General features: G+C 34.1%; 1 protein-coding gene across 1 annotated transcript in view; it reads left to right on the top strand.

The window, feature by feature from the left end:
* Positions 1-216: 216 nt before the first annotated feature.
* The window catches only part of LOC130013104 (zinc finger CCCH domain-containing protein 6-like), a 33,724-nt gene continuing 17,494 nt past the window's right edge, over positions 217-16,446 (top strand). Inside the window, exons 1-5 of the mRNA XM_056101634.1 lie at positions 217-707; positions 9,368-9,609; positions 10,330-10,451; positions 10,898-11,121; positions 13,723-13,801. Coding sequence (XP_055957609.1) covers positions 9,399-9,609; positions 10,330-10,451; positions 10,898-11,121; positions 13,723-13,801 — 636 coding nt within the window. The 5' untranslated portion in view covers positions 217-707; positions 9,368-9,398. The remainder of the gene's footprint in view (positions 708-9,367; positions 9,610-10,329; positions 10,452-10,897; positions 11,122-13,722; positions 13,802-16,446) is intronic.

Below are 16,446 nucleotides of genomic sequence, written 5' to 3'. Positions count from 1 at the left end.
TGATAATATAATCATAATAATTTGTATGTTTACATTTTAGGGCATCCAACGAGATTCACATTATCAGTCGATATATATCGACTTTCACCCCAGTGTCGAATCTGATTGGTTGTAGGTCTCTGATGGAATGCGGGCTGGGTTGTAGTCGGGATTATCTAATATAAGATATTTACGTAGTCTCAAAGACCGAGACTATCTCTACTGTCACGTGACCATTTCAGCGCGACGCCATTTTGCAGTGTATGTGGTGTGCAATAGAATCGCCCATAAGAAGGAAATCCATAATATCTCTCAAGATCGCTTTTATTGGGACGTTATTCCTAAACCCCCAAATTGACAGTTTTTATTTCTATTAATCCCAACAGATCTAGAAGTCTGTATCAATGAATAGGACTATCGGAAAGATTGTTTAGCAAGGAATGTGCTAAGAAACTGTGCAAGAAAAGATCATTTCTTTTTAGTTATCTGTCAGCGGGCAGATAGTCTTTTACACCAATTGACTATCAAATGGAAATCAACTTTAAACCTGGGGTCTGATTTTTATGAAATTTGTCGTCATGATTTTTCATTTCTTGACATTTATATAACGACAAAAGCGGATGGTTTGTTAATTGTGAAAAAGCCATTTAGGAGCCATTTTGTAGCAAGACTAAACTGTCTTGCTACCTCGAGTTGGAACAACAACGAAACATACGATTAAATTCAAGGTAATTTTAAAGCCCATCTTTATAAATATAGATCAAAGTGTCCTTTGGAATCTATATAATTTCATCAAATATTTGAAATATCCAGCCCGGGTCCAGAGTGAAATTCAAGGATAACAGTGGCGTGTTCTCCGTGCCCGTAAAATGTAAATCATAAAATGGAGTTTGTAATTCCGCTTGCTGACTGCTGTTATGAAGAACACAAACGCTTTCTATATTTCGATGGAAGGCGAACGGCCTTAATTCGGGAGGGCATTGCTTTTATTTATAAAAAAATTGAAATTCAAAATTTGCAAAACGGACAAAGATCTTGTTTATAAGTTAATTGCGTCTTCGCTATCCTTTGTTCTAAAAATAGCCTTGTAGATCATAATGAATGAGCACGAGCGCTGTGCGTGGCAATACTGAGCTGCACGCTCCATTGAACAGACACCTTAACCCGACCGTTATGCCATCTGTCATGTAACTGTATCGTTGTTTTTATAATAATTGCATGATTTTCCATTTCTTTTATGCAAAATAACAACGAAAATACCCCCTTTTCTACTAGAAAATATCATCGACGGAAATCGATGATTAAAGGATCGTACGTTTATATTTTTACATCAGCGACTGCAGGTCACGTGCTGTTAAAAATGTATGGAGGACAAGGGAAGTAACCCTAATTATTGATTTCATACCGTAAAACATCTAAAATCATTATTAAAGTGTGTGTGTGTTTTTTTTTTTGGTGTGGGTGGGGGGCTTATATTATAGCATTCTAGATATTTTTTTAGTGATTCAGATGAAATAAATATATTTGAGCATTCAAGATATTTTTTAGTGATTTCAGAATAAATAAATATAAAATAGCCTAATAGAATAATTAGATTCACATTGTTAGATTAAAAATGTTATGAGGGTTTCACACTATGTAGCTTGTGTAAAACATTATTATTGTTTTTGTTCGGATTATTATTTTTATTAAGCTTTCATATGAAAGCTTATTGTTTTTGTTAAGGCTTTTATTATTATTTTTTTTTTTGTTATTTTCCCACAAACTTTTATCTCAGAATCTAACTATGGGATCTTTCTGAAATTTTGACCTACCCCCCGTTTCTTGTAATTTCACGCGTCTCGCAAGATTTCTACTTTTATTTTTCAGTTAAATTAACTAATCACACAATACTGCATTGTTTTATTTTATTTTTAGTAACATACTTTATAAACAGCTGTCATTAGAAACAGAGCCTGCATTGTCTTAAATTTATGAGATATATTGAAGTATAACGTCGGTGGGGAGTCAAAAGGTCGTATCTGGCATATTTTGCGAAATTCACTTTTTTGCTTCTTCAGAATGAGGATTTTCTTGGGCATCTTTTCATCTAGTCGCCGTATTTCTAAGCCAATAAAAATGGTTTTATAGATATTGTTTCAAAATGTCGTATATGGGGTGTTCCAAAAAAAAAAAAAATATTAAGAGTCAAAATGTCATATTTTTTGAAAGAAATCAACTTTGTGTCTAACCAAAGTATTACAATCAAACGAAATGTAGCCAGTATTGTTTTATAGTTAAATATGTATTATAGAAATTATTGTTGAGCGTCTACTGTGTGAATTCTATGAAACTGAAGCAGGTAAAGGTGAATATTTTCCTGAGATACGTCTTTGCTGTATAAAATTGCAAATAACTATCTTTCACTCTTTATTTCTGCACTAAATGTTGAGCTTGATACCTGCGGATAGTTACATATTGTTTTAATGGCTACACATACACTTTGTACAGAAATATTTTAGAAAAGCTTCAGAAATATGACATTTTACATACAACATTTTGACGTGACGGTTTTATTAGAAATTTTGATTCTTAACCTCTGTGTGTTTTTTGGCTCTCCTGGACAATTTAGCAAAATCCAGATAAGACCTTTTGAATCCCCACCGACAATAAACTGGTTCAAATAAACAAAGACCACAACTTGGAATATTAATCAAGTTAGTCCTACATTTATAAACCGATTATTTTATCGTAGGCCTATTTAATTTTATGGGCCAATTTTTCTTGGCGTACACCGGCACAGTATTATATTAGACTAGTATACCAGTCACGAATCTCGATAATAGATTGCTACCGGGGAGTTGAAAAACATATGTCTTATATACCGCTTCGACTTATATATGGATGGAGGTTGGAAAAACAGTAAAATTTGACGATTCGACTTACACGCCACATCGACTTATACCCAGTAAAATACGGTAGTTAGTTGAATCCGTCTCCTATATCTGAAATGAATACATTTGTGAGTAGATGGGTTCAGGGTAAAATTTTTGGTATTTCAAAATTTCGAATTTCGTGCCGACAATGTTGTTTACGTGTGAAAATTTGCATTAACGGCTTTGAAATACTCAGAATAGACTGTTGTTTCGTGAATTCTTCTCCTATTTTACTAATTCTTTTTTCTTTGAGTACCATAAAACATAAACTTTAAATCTGCTATTTCCGATTTTTGATTTTCGAAAATTACGTCCTTGACATTTTGTCCCACAAGTAATCCCAAATTGACGACTTATTTCAATTTAATACAATTTTTGGTATGTGAAAATTTTGAATTTCGTCTTTGACCTTTTTACGGGACAGTTTATGTCCTTAATTTTTAAAATTTTAAAATTTTAAAATTTGACCTAAATATTCGAACAGCTGAGGTCAGTCTCATTCAAAAAATATAAGTTCTCTTCAAAGTTATCTCATTTTTAATATTTCGATATTTTCCTGCTATTTTTTAGTTCTTTCCCACCATTTCTGAAACTGGAACCGAAAGTTAATCCGATTACAGGAATACAAGTCTCTGTTATTCCCTTTATTTTTAAGATTATTTTTTTACCCAGATGCAATGTTTCTCATTATATACTCTTCAAAAAAAGTAGGGGATATTGAAATGCAAATACCTATGCAGGTTGTGATATGATAAATAATCATGGACATTTGACATGCTTTGAGAGTATGTTCACAGATGAAGAACTTGAAGGCCCAACAGAACCACTGAGCTGCACATGCGACACGCAATAGCGCCATACACGTGGGAGGGGTTCATTGTCAAATTTGACACTTCAAGGAAGGGTTGATGAAAACTGCTGCGTGCTGGTTTATCTATCCACATTTGCTTTCCTATCGGTTCTTGCATAAGATTTACTGTTTAGCATATCTTTGCTTTAGTGTGTTACGTTTAATTTGATGTTAAATTTCGAAACAATGCTCTATTATTTTTTATTTTTACAGATTTTCAAAAAAAAGGTTATATACTGTTCAAAAAAAGTAGGGGATATTCAGATGCAAATACCTATGCAGGTTGTGATATGATAACTAGTCATGGACACTTGACATGCTTTGCGAGTATGTTTACAGATGAAGAACTTATCGCCCTAACAGAACCACTGAGCTTCACATGCGACACGCAATAGCCCCATACACGTGGGAGGGGTTCATTGTCGAATTTGACACTTCAAGGAAGGGTTGATGAAAACTGCCGTGTGCTGGTTTATCCTATCCATGTTTGCTTTCCTATCGGTTCTTGCATAAGATTTACTGTTAGCGTATCTTTGCTTTAGTGTGTTACGTTTAATTTGCAATGAGATGTCTTCAACATGATGAACGTCTACGTGCTATTGGCATGCTTCAAATGGGTTCTACACAGCGATCAGTAGCTTAATGTGTCACAATCTGTAATCAGCAGACTGTGGAACTGGTACCAACAAACACACAATGTTGATGATAGACCTCGTTCAGATCGTCCTAGAGCCACTACACAAGCCCAGGATCGATACATTTGTACACAGGTCCTGCGAAATCGAGGACAAACGGCCAATCAGCTTTCTGTAAACTTGTACCAAGTTACAGGAATTCAAGTTAAACCCCAAACGATTAGAAATCAGCTACATGTAGCCCATTTGCATGCGCGACGACCATGTGTTGTGCCTCCCATTAACTCGACACCACATGGCATACAGGCATCAATGGTGTAGGAAGCGTAGAAATTGGGGTAATCGTAGATGGGCTCGTGTAATGTTCTCAGATAGTCCAAATTTACTCTGGATTTCACCGATCGGTGTGCTCGCGTTTGGAGGCGTGTGAATGAGCGTCATGCTAACGTTAACGCCAGACAGCATGACAGATTCGGGCGTAGGTCTGTAATGGTGTGGGGAGGAATCACCATGACTGGCAGAACAGACTTGCATATTGTTCAAGGAAGGCTCACTGGTGTGTACTACCGTGACCACATCCTGGGACTGATAGTTCTGCGCTTTGCTCACCGTGCAGGTCAACGTTTCATCTTTCAAGATGATGATGCCCCTGCCCACCACGCTCGTGTCGTGAATGACTACCTCCAGCGAGTTAAATGGGGCCATCAGATAAGCCGCCCATATGAACTGTTTATGTTCATTAGTAGGCAATTGGCTTGTTATTAACATACACTCCTCTAATAAAAACAGCAGTGAATTTCTGCAGTTTTGTATTGTTTCTGAATATCCCCTACTTTTTTTGAAGAGTATATATTCAGATAGCTGACCTAATTACGATTTTAACGATGTATAATATGTATTGAGTTATTAAAATTTAATTTTCGATATTTTAGATTTTTGCATTTTTGGCACCTTTGAACATACGATATCTCGGGGGAAATTTTATCTGATCAGATATTGTAATATATCATTATAGAGCCATGTTACAATTCAAGTACCAAAATCGGTTGTTAAAACTATCCCAGAAATGATCCCCATACCGAAAGTAATAAAAAAGTTTTTAAAAAATAGGCGCTCATGCTAAAAACTTGATTTCTCCTTCAGCTATTAGCGGACCAAATTAACTAAAGTGTCGTTGGATGGTCCTATTACAGGACTTTCACATGGCATCTAAATAATACGATTTTGATGGTTTGGAAATAAATTATGGTACGCCGAAAATTTAGTATTTTCCGTTTTGGAGCCTTTTGAGACGCCCTTGTCTTAAAACTATTCTTACTCAGAGTCCTTTCGGAGGTCTAGAAAGTTCAGTATCTAAACAACTTGCTAAAACTATCCCAACAATGATCCCAAAACCAGAAGTAGTCAAAAAAATATCTGATATTATGAAAAAAAACAACGTAAAAAGTAAAATAAAAAGAATGGTGCTTTTGCGAAAAAAGTGATTACTACACCAGATTTCACCGAATCAAAACAACTATAGTGTCATTGGATAGCCCAAATAATGGACGATCTTATGACATCCAAATGATACAAATATGATGCTTAGACAATAGATTATGGTACTCTGAAATCTAGTGTTTTCTTTTTTGGAGCCCATTCAGACGCTTTTATCTCGAAAACTACTTGTATTTATTTTCTTAAACTTCTGTTACTCAAGAATCCGATCGGTAGTCTAATGTGTGAACCCAAATTTAAAAGCCTCATTATGATATAAAGGGTCCAAAACTGACCTCAATCTTTAAAAAAAGTTGAAAAATTGCTAAATTACTGAAAATGCTTGTCTAATCTTTTTTTTTTAAACTGCTCAATGGATATTTCTGAAACTTCTGGTACAGGAAGTTAAGTTCCCATACCACTTGTTAAATCTATCCCGACGATGATCTGTAAATCGGAAGTAGTCGAAAAAATATCCGATATTTTGAGAAAAAAACGGGGAAAAAATAGGTATTCTTGTCACTAAATCAAAACAAATAAAGAATCATTTGGTAGCTCGATGAATGGGCTATTGTATGACACTCTTCCTGTTTGATTCCTGAAAGCCGGTTCAGTGCTGCTTGCAGGTCTAGTTGTTATTAGTTTTCTTTGTTATGAAGTCTACGGTTTTACTGGAAAAGTGGGTGTGACTGAGAGGGTAAAGCTATTTTGAACATTCTGCGAAATATCCGAAATTACCAAAGTTGTCGTTTTTATAGATATTGCCTTAATTTTAACAATAACCGTCAGCATATCCAGAGACAGGCCACACGGCTATGCTACATGTACTTTTGGGTTTTAATTTTTGGCAAATCGTCTTAGATATTAGACGCCAAATTTAGAAAATTTAAATTTTTACAAAGAAATTTTTCATTTATGAATATTTTTTTATGGTATTTTACACTTGAGCAAAAATGTGAGAAACTTTTGTCTCAGTAATTTGCGTTAGCCGCCATTGGCTAATTTAGTTTTTCGGTCCTAGATTTATTATTTAATGTTTGATTTGTATAAAACTCTTATTATTAAATTAACAGGATACGTTTGTTTACAGTAAGAGACATTATATAAAGAGATAGAAACATATTGCGTTATTCAAAAATATTGCAGCTTAAATGGTTAAAAGTTACTAAAAGGGGCATTATGGGAGATTAGATAAAGAGCTGACAGTTATCGCTATAATAGTTAAAAAATAGATAACGTAAATAGAATATGCTGAAAATTTAAGTCAAATTGCTCGACTCTGAACTGAGCTCACATGTCAGGTATTAGCAATTGAATTTTAGGCCTAGCCTCGATCATCATTACTAAAGTCGTTACGATAAAAAACAAAGTCTTGATTATGCATTTTGACGTAAAATGTATTCAAATCCAGTTAATATTGCAGGCTAGTGATGACATCAAGAGTTAATTATGGTCTGGATAAGTTGATTAATGATTAATTTAGATAACATTTCAGGCATAAAGAAAGACCTGCAATAGGCAGATTTAGCTATTGCATAATGTATGTTCAATTAATATGCATTTTAAACAATAAGTACATGTAGGCCTATTATTAACAAATTTTTCTGGCTTGCATAGATTTATTGCTGCTTTAGTCCCAATTTCCCTTTTCTGGAACTTCTGAAATAGGCTACACTTTATTAAATTAAACACAAGAGTTCTATAGAAACAATTACTGTATATTCCATAGAACATTGTGTTTAATTTAATGTGTTGAATTACTAGATGCTGTTTAAATGGTATACACTTTATTGTAAAAGAAGAAATTTTTGCCTATATGAAAATATTTGAAACATTTTAGATAAAAGGTTTTCTTTAATTTTGACCAAATTTTAATTAAGGTCAGTAATGGTAAGATCAAAATGTACATGAAAGTAATCTTTTTTCGCATTTTAATTTCCCTGTAGAAATTCTCGTCGGCTAACTTACCGGTACATGTAATTTAGTGACCAATTTTGTCAGGATCACTATTTTGACATATGTAACACATGGTAACAAATGGACAAATGTAAATGATTTAGTTGATTCTGCCTCTGTTTCACAACACTTGTGCAATGTTTGTGTGGAAATCTGTTCAACGGTTTCATTAGTACCGTAAGTTACTTAAGTTCATGGGTAACGTGGCACCGGAAGTGACATAAGTTCAAGGGTAACATGGCACCGGTGAAACCTGTCATTACTGCATCGCAGTTCTAGTTACTTCTAGAGTTATGGCCCTTGTTTCATTTTGTTCAACCTTGTTAATGCTTGATTGATGAAAGTTATCATCCGATATGTATGAAATTTATATGCATCATTTAAATTTGTAAAACAGAGATCTATTGAATTTTTGCAATTTCTGTCAATTATTTCTAGAGCTATGGCCCTTGTTTTACTTTGTGAACCTTGTGAAAGTTCGAAAGACAAAAGTGATCATCCGATTTGTATGAAATTTATATGCATTATTTAAATTAGTAAAACAAAAAAGCCTGTCAAATTTCAACAATTTCTGTAAACTACTTCCAGAGTTGAGGCCCTTTTTATACGCCCACATTGAAATGTGGACGTATATTGCCGTCGCCCCCGTTGGTCCGTTTGTCCGTCGTCGGTCGGTCCACCCGTCCACAATTTCTTCTGAATGCTCTTAACGCCAAAAGTTATCATCCAATTGTTTAAAAATTGATATAATTATGTTGTTTCCATTAGTGAAATGAAGAAGCCTATTTAATTTCAATAATTTCCGTTTATTACGTCTGGAGTTATGGCCCCTGTTTCACTTTGTTGAACCTTGTGAACGCTCTAATGCCAAAAGTTAACATACGATCTTTGTGAAATTTATATGCAATATTTAAGTTCGTGAAACAAAGAAGCCTATTGAATTTCAACAATTTTTTCATTTTGTAGAACCTTGTGAACCCTCAAATGACAAAAATTATAATCTGATCTGTATGGAACTGTCTTGTAAAGGCCCCCAATTACCTACAAAGGAATAAATATGCGACAACCTTTGTTGACCACCCGGACGATTTAGCTGCTGTGGGCGTATGTTTCGTTCCCTGACAACCTATCTTTAACTGGGTAATTTCAATTTTTTGGTGAAACATTGGGGTGATGTGAGGACAGAGGTGATCACAATAGAAGCAACAGTGTTTAACAGATTGTTTTCAAACATGTGAACATGTCAATACAGATCAGATTTTTTGAAGGCAGAAAATTCATATTCAAATCTGATCAACTTCTATGTTTCGGATTAGCTGCTGCCTATGGCTATAACTGCTGTGGAGGTATATTTTCCTGGCTATCTTGTTATATACATTACTGACTTATGCTCTTTTCACAGTACACTGGACCACTTAATATCTGAGCCTTATATTGTATTTTGAATCGAGTTTGAAAAAGAAAATATAAAATATAAGTAGTAATCAAATCACCCACCTTTACCTTATTTCAGGGATACAGTATTAAAGTAAAGTGATTTGTCATTACAATTGTAGGAACATAATCTAGTAGAAAGAATGAATTAAGATGAGTGCTGATGAATGTGATGAACCAGATACGGTGGCTCATGCTGGTGAGGAAAATGTTATAGAAGCCGAGAAGGACAGTGAAATAGAAGATGAAGGTAAAGTCGAGATGAGAGCTGTATCAGATGATGGTAATGAACAGTTAGAAGATGGGGAATTAGAGGATGGAGAAATAGATGATGAGCCTGCGGAAACAGGTACAGATATTCAAAGTGAGTTATTATTCTATGTACTGGTATTGTTGTTTGAATGTTCAATTAATAATAATAATAATAATAATCATAATCTATTTATAAAGCGCTGAATATCCAACAAGCTGTTTGCTCAAGAGCGCCATCTACATAAGACATATTTAAAAGATGAAAATAACCATGATACGAAAAACATTAAAACACATTGAAGGAATGAACAAAATAAATGTCCGAACTGGTAAAGCCTTACACCATGGCAATTTTCTGACCGAGATCAAAATAATAATCTTCTAAATAAAACGATCATTAGCTAAGGATTAGAATATATTTCTTTACTTTATTACTTTGCATGAATGCAGGACTGGAAACTAGAGTAGCCGTAGAAATGGCTTGCATAGATAATAGAGTTCACCTATTATCTTTGTTGTAAAGTCCAAGACAATTTGTTGACCCACCCAAATTTCCTAAAGTAAAGAGAATGAACTTACATTTAACTTTTTATACTCTATAAATTTCTTTATTTCTGGTCCAAGACTATTTGGTGACCCATCCAAATTTCCCAAAGTTAAGAGAATGAACTTACATTTAACTTTTTATATTTTATAAATTTCTGGTACCTTTACTAGCAGGAAAAAAACAAACAGCATCCCAGTTTCATTTTCATCCAAGAAAATGGAAAATGGTACAGTAAGGACTTGAGTTGAAGAAACTGATAGTACATGTATGATTTTATATTTATAGAAGAAAGTGTTGAGAACTTGGATGAAGTCCAACAGGATGATAAACCAAAAAGCTCTAAAAAAGACAAGAGAAAACGTAAAAGATCAAAACGAGATAAAAGCCAAGAAGGCGACGCTAGAAAGGTTGGTATTTGATGGTCAAGCAAAACGATAGCCATAAATAGCAGCTTATCCAAAAGGAAAACTTAAGTGTTGACCTATTTGATAAGGGTCCAAAGGGGCCTTCGTGAAATCTGATCTCTATCTTATTTACAAAATTGAAATAGAAAAAAAAAATGTAAAAAACTGTAGCCTCTATCGCATTCAAAGTTTTTCTGCAAAGGGGGGTTAACTCTTGAAAGGAAGGTCGAGTAACACTAAGTCCTATTTTCTTTGTCCTCAATCCAAGCTTTAAAAAATTCTCTTAAAAGCTGTATCATCTATCGCACTCACAAGCCAATTTTTGACGATCGACTGACAGGGTGATGCGTCCATACTGAAATGTGTGCATATGTAGAAATGGTATCAGGGAATATATTGAATGTTCTGTGTAAATAATATTATACATATTTGTAATTTATTGTTATCAGAGGTCAAAGAAGAAGAGATATGTTGATCATGATCGTATAAATGATGAAGATGATATGACGTGGATAGGTGAACAGGAACATAGTAATAGACGTCAGAAGAAATATACAGATCATGATAATATGGGTAATGGTGGTCATTCACCTACTGGTGATTTATATGATAGTCCATATGATAGTCCACCTGGTTTATATGACAGTCCTTCTGATGGTGAAGGTGATGACAGGTATACCACTTTTTGATACGCCCACTTTGAAATCTGGACGTATATTGCCATCTCCATCGTCCACAATTTCTTATTAACAACAAAAGTTATCATCCGATTCTTTAAAAATTGATATATGTTGTTTATATTAGTGAGATGAAGAAGCCTATTTAATTTCAATAATGTCTGTTAATTACTTCTAGAGTTTTGGCCCTTGTTTCACTTTGTTGCACCATTTAAAGCTCTAACATCTAAAGTTATCTACCGATCTGTATGAAAGTTATATGCGTCAGTTAGATTAGCAAAAAGAAGAATCCTATTGAATTTCGGCAATTTCCGTTGCTTACATCTGGAGTTATTACACTTGTTTCACTTATTGAACCTTGTGAATGCTAACGCCAAAATTTATCGTCCAATCTTTGTGAAATTTATTTGCATTATTTAAATTAGTGAAGCCTATTGAATTTTAGCAATTTCTGTTAATTACTTCTACAGTTATGGACCCTGTTTCACTTTGTTCAATCTTGTTAATGCTTGATTGATGAAAGTTATCATCTGATATGTATGAAATTTATATGCATCATTTAAATTTGTGAAATGGAGCTCTATTGAATTTCAGCAATTTCCGTCAATTATTTCTAGAGTTATGGCCGTTGTTTTACTTTGTGAACCTTGTGAACTTTTGAATGACAAAAGCTATCATCCGATCTGTATGAAATTTATATGCATTATTTAAAAATTAGTAAAACGAAAAAAGCCTGTCAAATTTCAATATTTTCTGTAAATTACTTCCAGAGTTAAGGCCGTTGTTCAGTTTGTAGAACGTTGTGAACCCTCAAAAGACAAAAGTTATAATCTGATCTGTATTAAATTGGCCTTTAAATGCCCCCAGTTACCTACAAAAGAATAAATATGCGACAACCCTTCTCGACTGCTCAGACGATTTAGCTGCTGTGAGCGTATGTTTGTTGCCTTTCAACCTATCTTAAATAAATTATTTTGAAAGCAGTAGTCATACTAATTTCTTTAACCTAGAAAATAAGCATTATAAATATAATCAAAATAATGTCATGAAAACTGGCATTCCTTGGAATTTAAACACAGACATCATGAAGGTAGAGGAGATAATTTCCCATTAATTTTTAGGAATGAGTAATGTTTGTGTGAGGCCAATTCTATTGCAACTCTCGTTTGAAATGTGGTCGTATATTGTCGTCGCCCCCGTCCGTCGGTCCGGCGTCCACAATTGCTTGTGGACGCTCTAGAGGCCAAAGTTAATATCCAATTGACCTTAAATTTATACACAGTGTTTAAGGTCATGAGACGAAGAAGCCTATTGATTTTCAGCGATTTCCGATAATTACTGCCAGAGTTATGGCCTTTAATCACTTTGAAAAATCTTGTGGACACTCTAGAGGCCAAAGTTAATATCCGATTGACCTTAAATTTATACACAGTGTTTATGGTCATGAGACGAAGAATCCTATTGATTTTCAGCGATTTCTGATAATTACTGCCAGAGTTATGGCCTTTAATCACTTTGAAAAATCTTGTGGACACTCTAGAGGCCAAAGTTAATATCCGATTGACCTTAAATTTATACACAGTGTTTATGGTCATGAGACGAAGAATCCTATTGATTTTCAGCGATTTCTGATAATTACTGCCAGAGTTATGGCCCTTGATCACTTTGAAAAATCTTGTGGACGCTCTAGAGGCCAAAGTTAATATCTGATTGACCTTAAATTTATACACAGTGTTTAAGGTCATGAGACGAAGAAGCCTATTGATTTTCAGCGATTTCCAATAATTACTGCCAGAGTTATGGTCCTTGATTTTCAACGATTTCCGCTCTAAAGGCTAAAGTTATCATCCTATTGACTTCAGATTGATACACAGAGTTTAAGATCTTGAGACGAACAAGTATATTGATTTTCAATGAATTTTTATGACTTGAACAAATTCATGATATTAAAAGTTTTGTATACAAAGCGTTAGCATGGGGCAGAACTTTATAAAAACCAAATAAATTCTAATGGTTTTTCTGATAATTACTTCAAGAGTTGTTGCTCTTAATCAGATTTTAGTGTATTATAAATGTTTCATTACCGAAAAAAGTAAGAATATACGACAACTGTTGTTGACTCCCCGGACGATTTAGCTGCTGTGGGCGTATGTTTCGTTGCCTGGCAACCTATCTTTACTGTATTCTGTAAAGATGAAGGCTATATGCATAATTTATTGATCACAGTTTTAACTATTGATTAATTCATGTTATCTTCTGTTAATCATGTCATTTTATGTGTCAATATAGAGGTATAAGCTTTGTATTTAATCCGATTTTGTATAGTGTACAAATCTTATATTATATCAAACACTATGATTATATGATCATGCATATATTTTGATTCCCAGTTAATTTGGATGTAAAATGGTAGCTCTTCCAAAAGTTGTCAAGAAAATGATAGATTCTTTTTTGTTAAAGAATTGAAATATGGATTTGCAGCAGTCAAGCCCTATCCATAAAAATGATTTTTGTACTCATATGTTTCATGAATCATAACTATAAAATAATACGATTTTTTTTTTTTACCTAACATTTATTTATCTGTCTGATTTTAGGGGTCCTATAAGTATGTTAGGATTAGTACAAGATGATTTTATGGATGTCAGTATTAGTGCACAGGAAAAACAATCAGTGGTAAGTTTTACAAATTATGTTATTTAATCAGTGTGCATTAGGCCACACAAAATAAATGTCTTGTTTCTCGGGCAACTGACAGCTGAAACTGTAGGGAGGGAGGGCGGTTTCTTTTTTTTTTTTACTCATTGATGGTGCAAAATAAAATTTGGCTATTGCTGAAAATTGTTGGGGCGGGAGGGCGGTCTTTCTTTTTTTTTTTTTTAAAATGAGAAAGTCATTACTTGTTTACGTTTTTGCTTTCCGTTATATTCAACTTTATTGTACATACTTAAAACATAAACCCAAAATCAAGTCTACTAAAACACTGAGACTGAACACTGACTGAAAGGAAAATAATTTTCCATATTTAATTCACATAATTGAAATTGGTTTAAAATAAAATTCCATACGACTATGTAATAGCCCTCCATAAAGACAACAATATTTTTAAAAACTAAGCCTCTTTCACCAGGTGTATCAAAAATAATAATCATGGTAAACAGTATTTAAAACTAAATCTAGTATCGCCGGTTTATTTATAATTATTTACCGAATTCCAACCAATGCATGTCACACCGTGTCATCGGTATTGGAGATTGCCGGAAATACTGTTTCTTGGGATATTCGGTGTGTTTCTCAGGATATTCGGTGTTCTATCCGGTGTTTATATTGAATGACTATTTAAATCTAACTAACAACTGGTCAGTAAAACCATCAAATCGGTAATCCAATTATTATTTTCCGGATTATCGAAACTACCGTAAATGTGCTAATAATGACCCAGATTCTAAGGTATGCATTATGACGACTATCGTCATCGTATCGTATTCTTAGCTATAATTAATTAACCTGTTCTACGGTTCATTTTTTTATCAATAGGATTTTCCAAACAAGGACCGACTGAAGCCGGCAATAATGAGCCGATTACGATCGAATGATTGAAATATTGTCGCCAATGACTTTTAACACGAATCAAATTCTAGTTTATCAGGGGAGGTAATTAATATCACGTGATACAAAATGGAGGTTCTTTCGAGATCAATAAAAAAGGCAAATCTGCCAAACTTCGCCATTGTTCGGATAAAAAAGACAGCATGTTCATCTGAATCAGTTTTAATACATTTGAATAGATATACATGTATGGCGGATGTAGGTACATGCGGGATATTTTTTTTACGACTTGCTTGTCGATGTGCGGGCGGGCGTTACATATTTATTTTTTTTCATCAAGACTAATAAATAGACTGCACGCGCAACCAATTTTGCGTGCGGGCGGTGCCCGAGAAACAAGTTATTTTATTTGTGTTGCCTTAAAAAGCTTTATGGAAGGCTTATTTTAACCCATTTAACCCTGAGCCAATTAAAAGATTAGCTATCCTACTCCTAAGCTCATTAAATCAGCAGGGCTCATCTCCCTGAGCCAATTAGTGGATTATTGTTAATTCTAATACCCTCTAAAAAATTGCAAATAACTAAAAGAATATTTTCTATACAAAGAAATACTCTGTTACAAAAATGTACAGATTGTCTTGTTCTTTCCAATGATATAAAATTCAATTGTACAAAGTAGCAATTATATTGCTATAAATAATATTGAAAAGTCAGTTCCACTAAAATTATGACTTTTCTCTATCATAATGGTAAAATAACGTGAACAAGTATGGCATGGTTTTTTTTTAAAGTGTACCATAGGTTCCCACTCCCATCTGAATTATGAAATTCCAATTCCTCTTACAGAATCCCTGTCTCAGAGAAGATTGATACATATTCTTCCAAAAAATATTTTAAAAAAGATAATTTTTTGCAAAATAATTTTTTTATTAAACAGTATACCTAACATCAAGGGTCAATATGGGCATGGAAAATTTAGTCTTCACTGGCTACTAAATGCTAAAAATTTACTAGCCAGCACCAAAATTTTAGTAGCCAGAAATTACAATGCTATTAACTGTAGTCTGTAACGTAAATCACTACTACATATTACGCGTTGTTTTTTATACGCCCACATTTTCATGTGGACGTATTATGCCGTCGCCCCTGTCCGTCCACAATTGTTTGTGGACTCTCTACAGGTCACAATTCTTATCCGATTTCGACGAAACTTGAAATATAGGTTTATCCCCAAAAGATCTCGGCTGCTTTTGATATTGGCATGTATCGGATCGAAACTTCATGGATTATGGCCCCTGTTTGTACGAAAAATCACGTTTTTAGTTTGTGGACCCTATAGAGGTCACAATTTTTATCCGATTTTGTTGAAACTTGAAATGTAAGTTTATAACCCAAAGATCTCGGTTCCTTTCGATATTCGTGCATATCGGACCGTAACTTCCTGAATTATGACCCCTGATTGTACGAAAAATCACGTTTTTAGCTTGTGGACCCTATAGAAGTCATAATTTTTACCCGATTTAAAAAAACATATTATTATATCACCGTTACACCCTAGGGAAGACTGAATTCGAATTTCGTGAAAATCGGCCCAAAATTGACAGACAAAATGGCCGCCGTTCGTTCCCAAATAGCGTAAGAATATGGTATATCAAGGTTGTGGACCCTATAGGGGTCACAATTTTTATCCGATTTTGTTGAAACTTGAAATATAAGTTTATAACCCAAAGATCTCGGTTCCTTTCGATATTCGTGCATATCGGACTGTAACT

The sequence above is a fragment of the Patella vulgata genome, chromosome 6, assembly GCF_932274485.2.
Source record: "Patella vulgata chromosome 6, xgPatVulg1.2, whole genome shotgun sequence".
Lineage (NCBI taxonomy): Eukaryota > Metazoa > Mollusca > Gastropoda > Patellidae > Patella > Patella vulgata.
The sequence above is the reverse complement of the archived record's forward strand: the minus strand, read 5'-3'. Positions and strand labels throughout refer to the sequence as shown.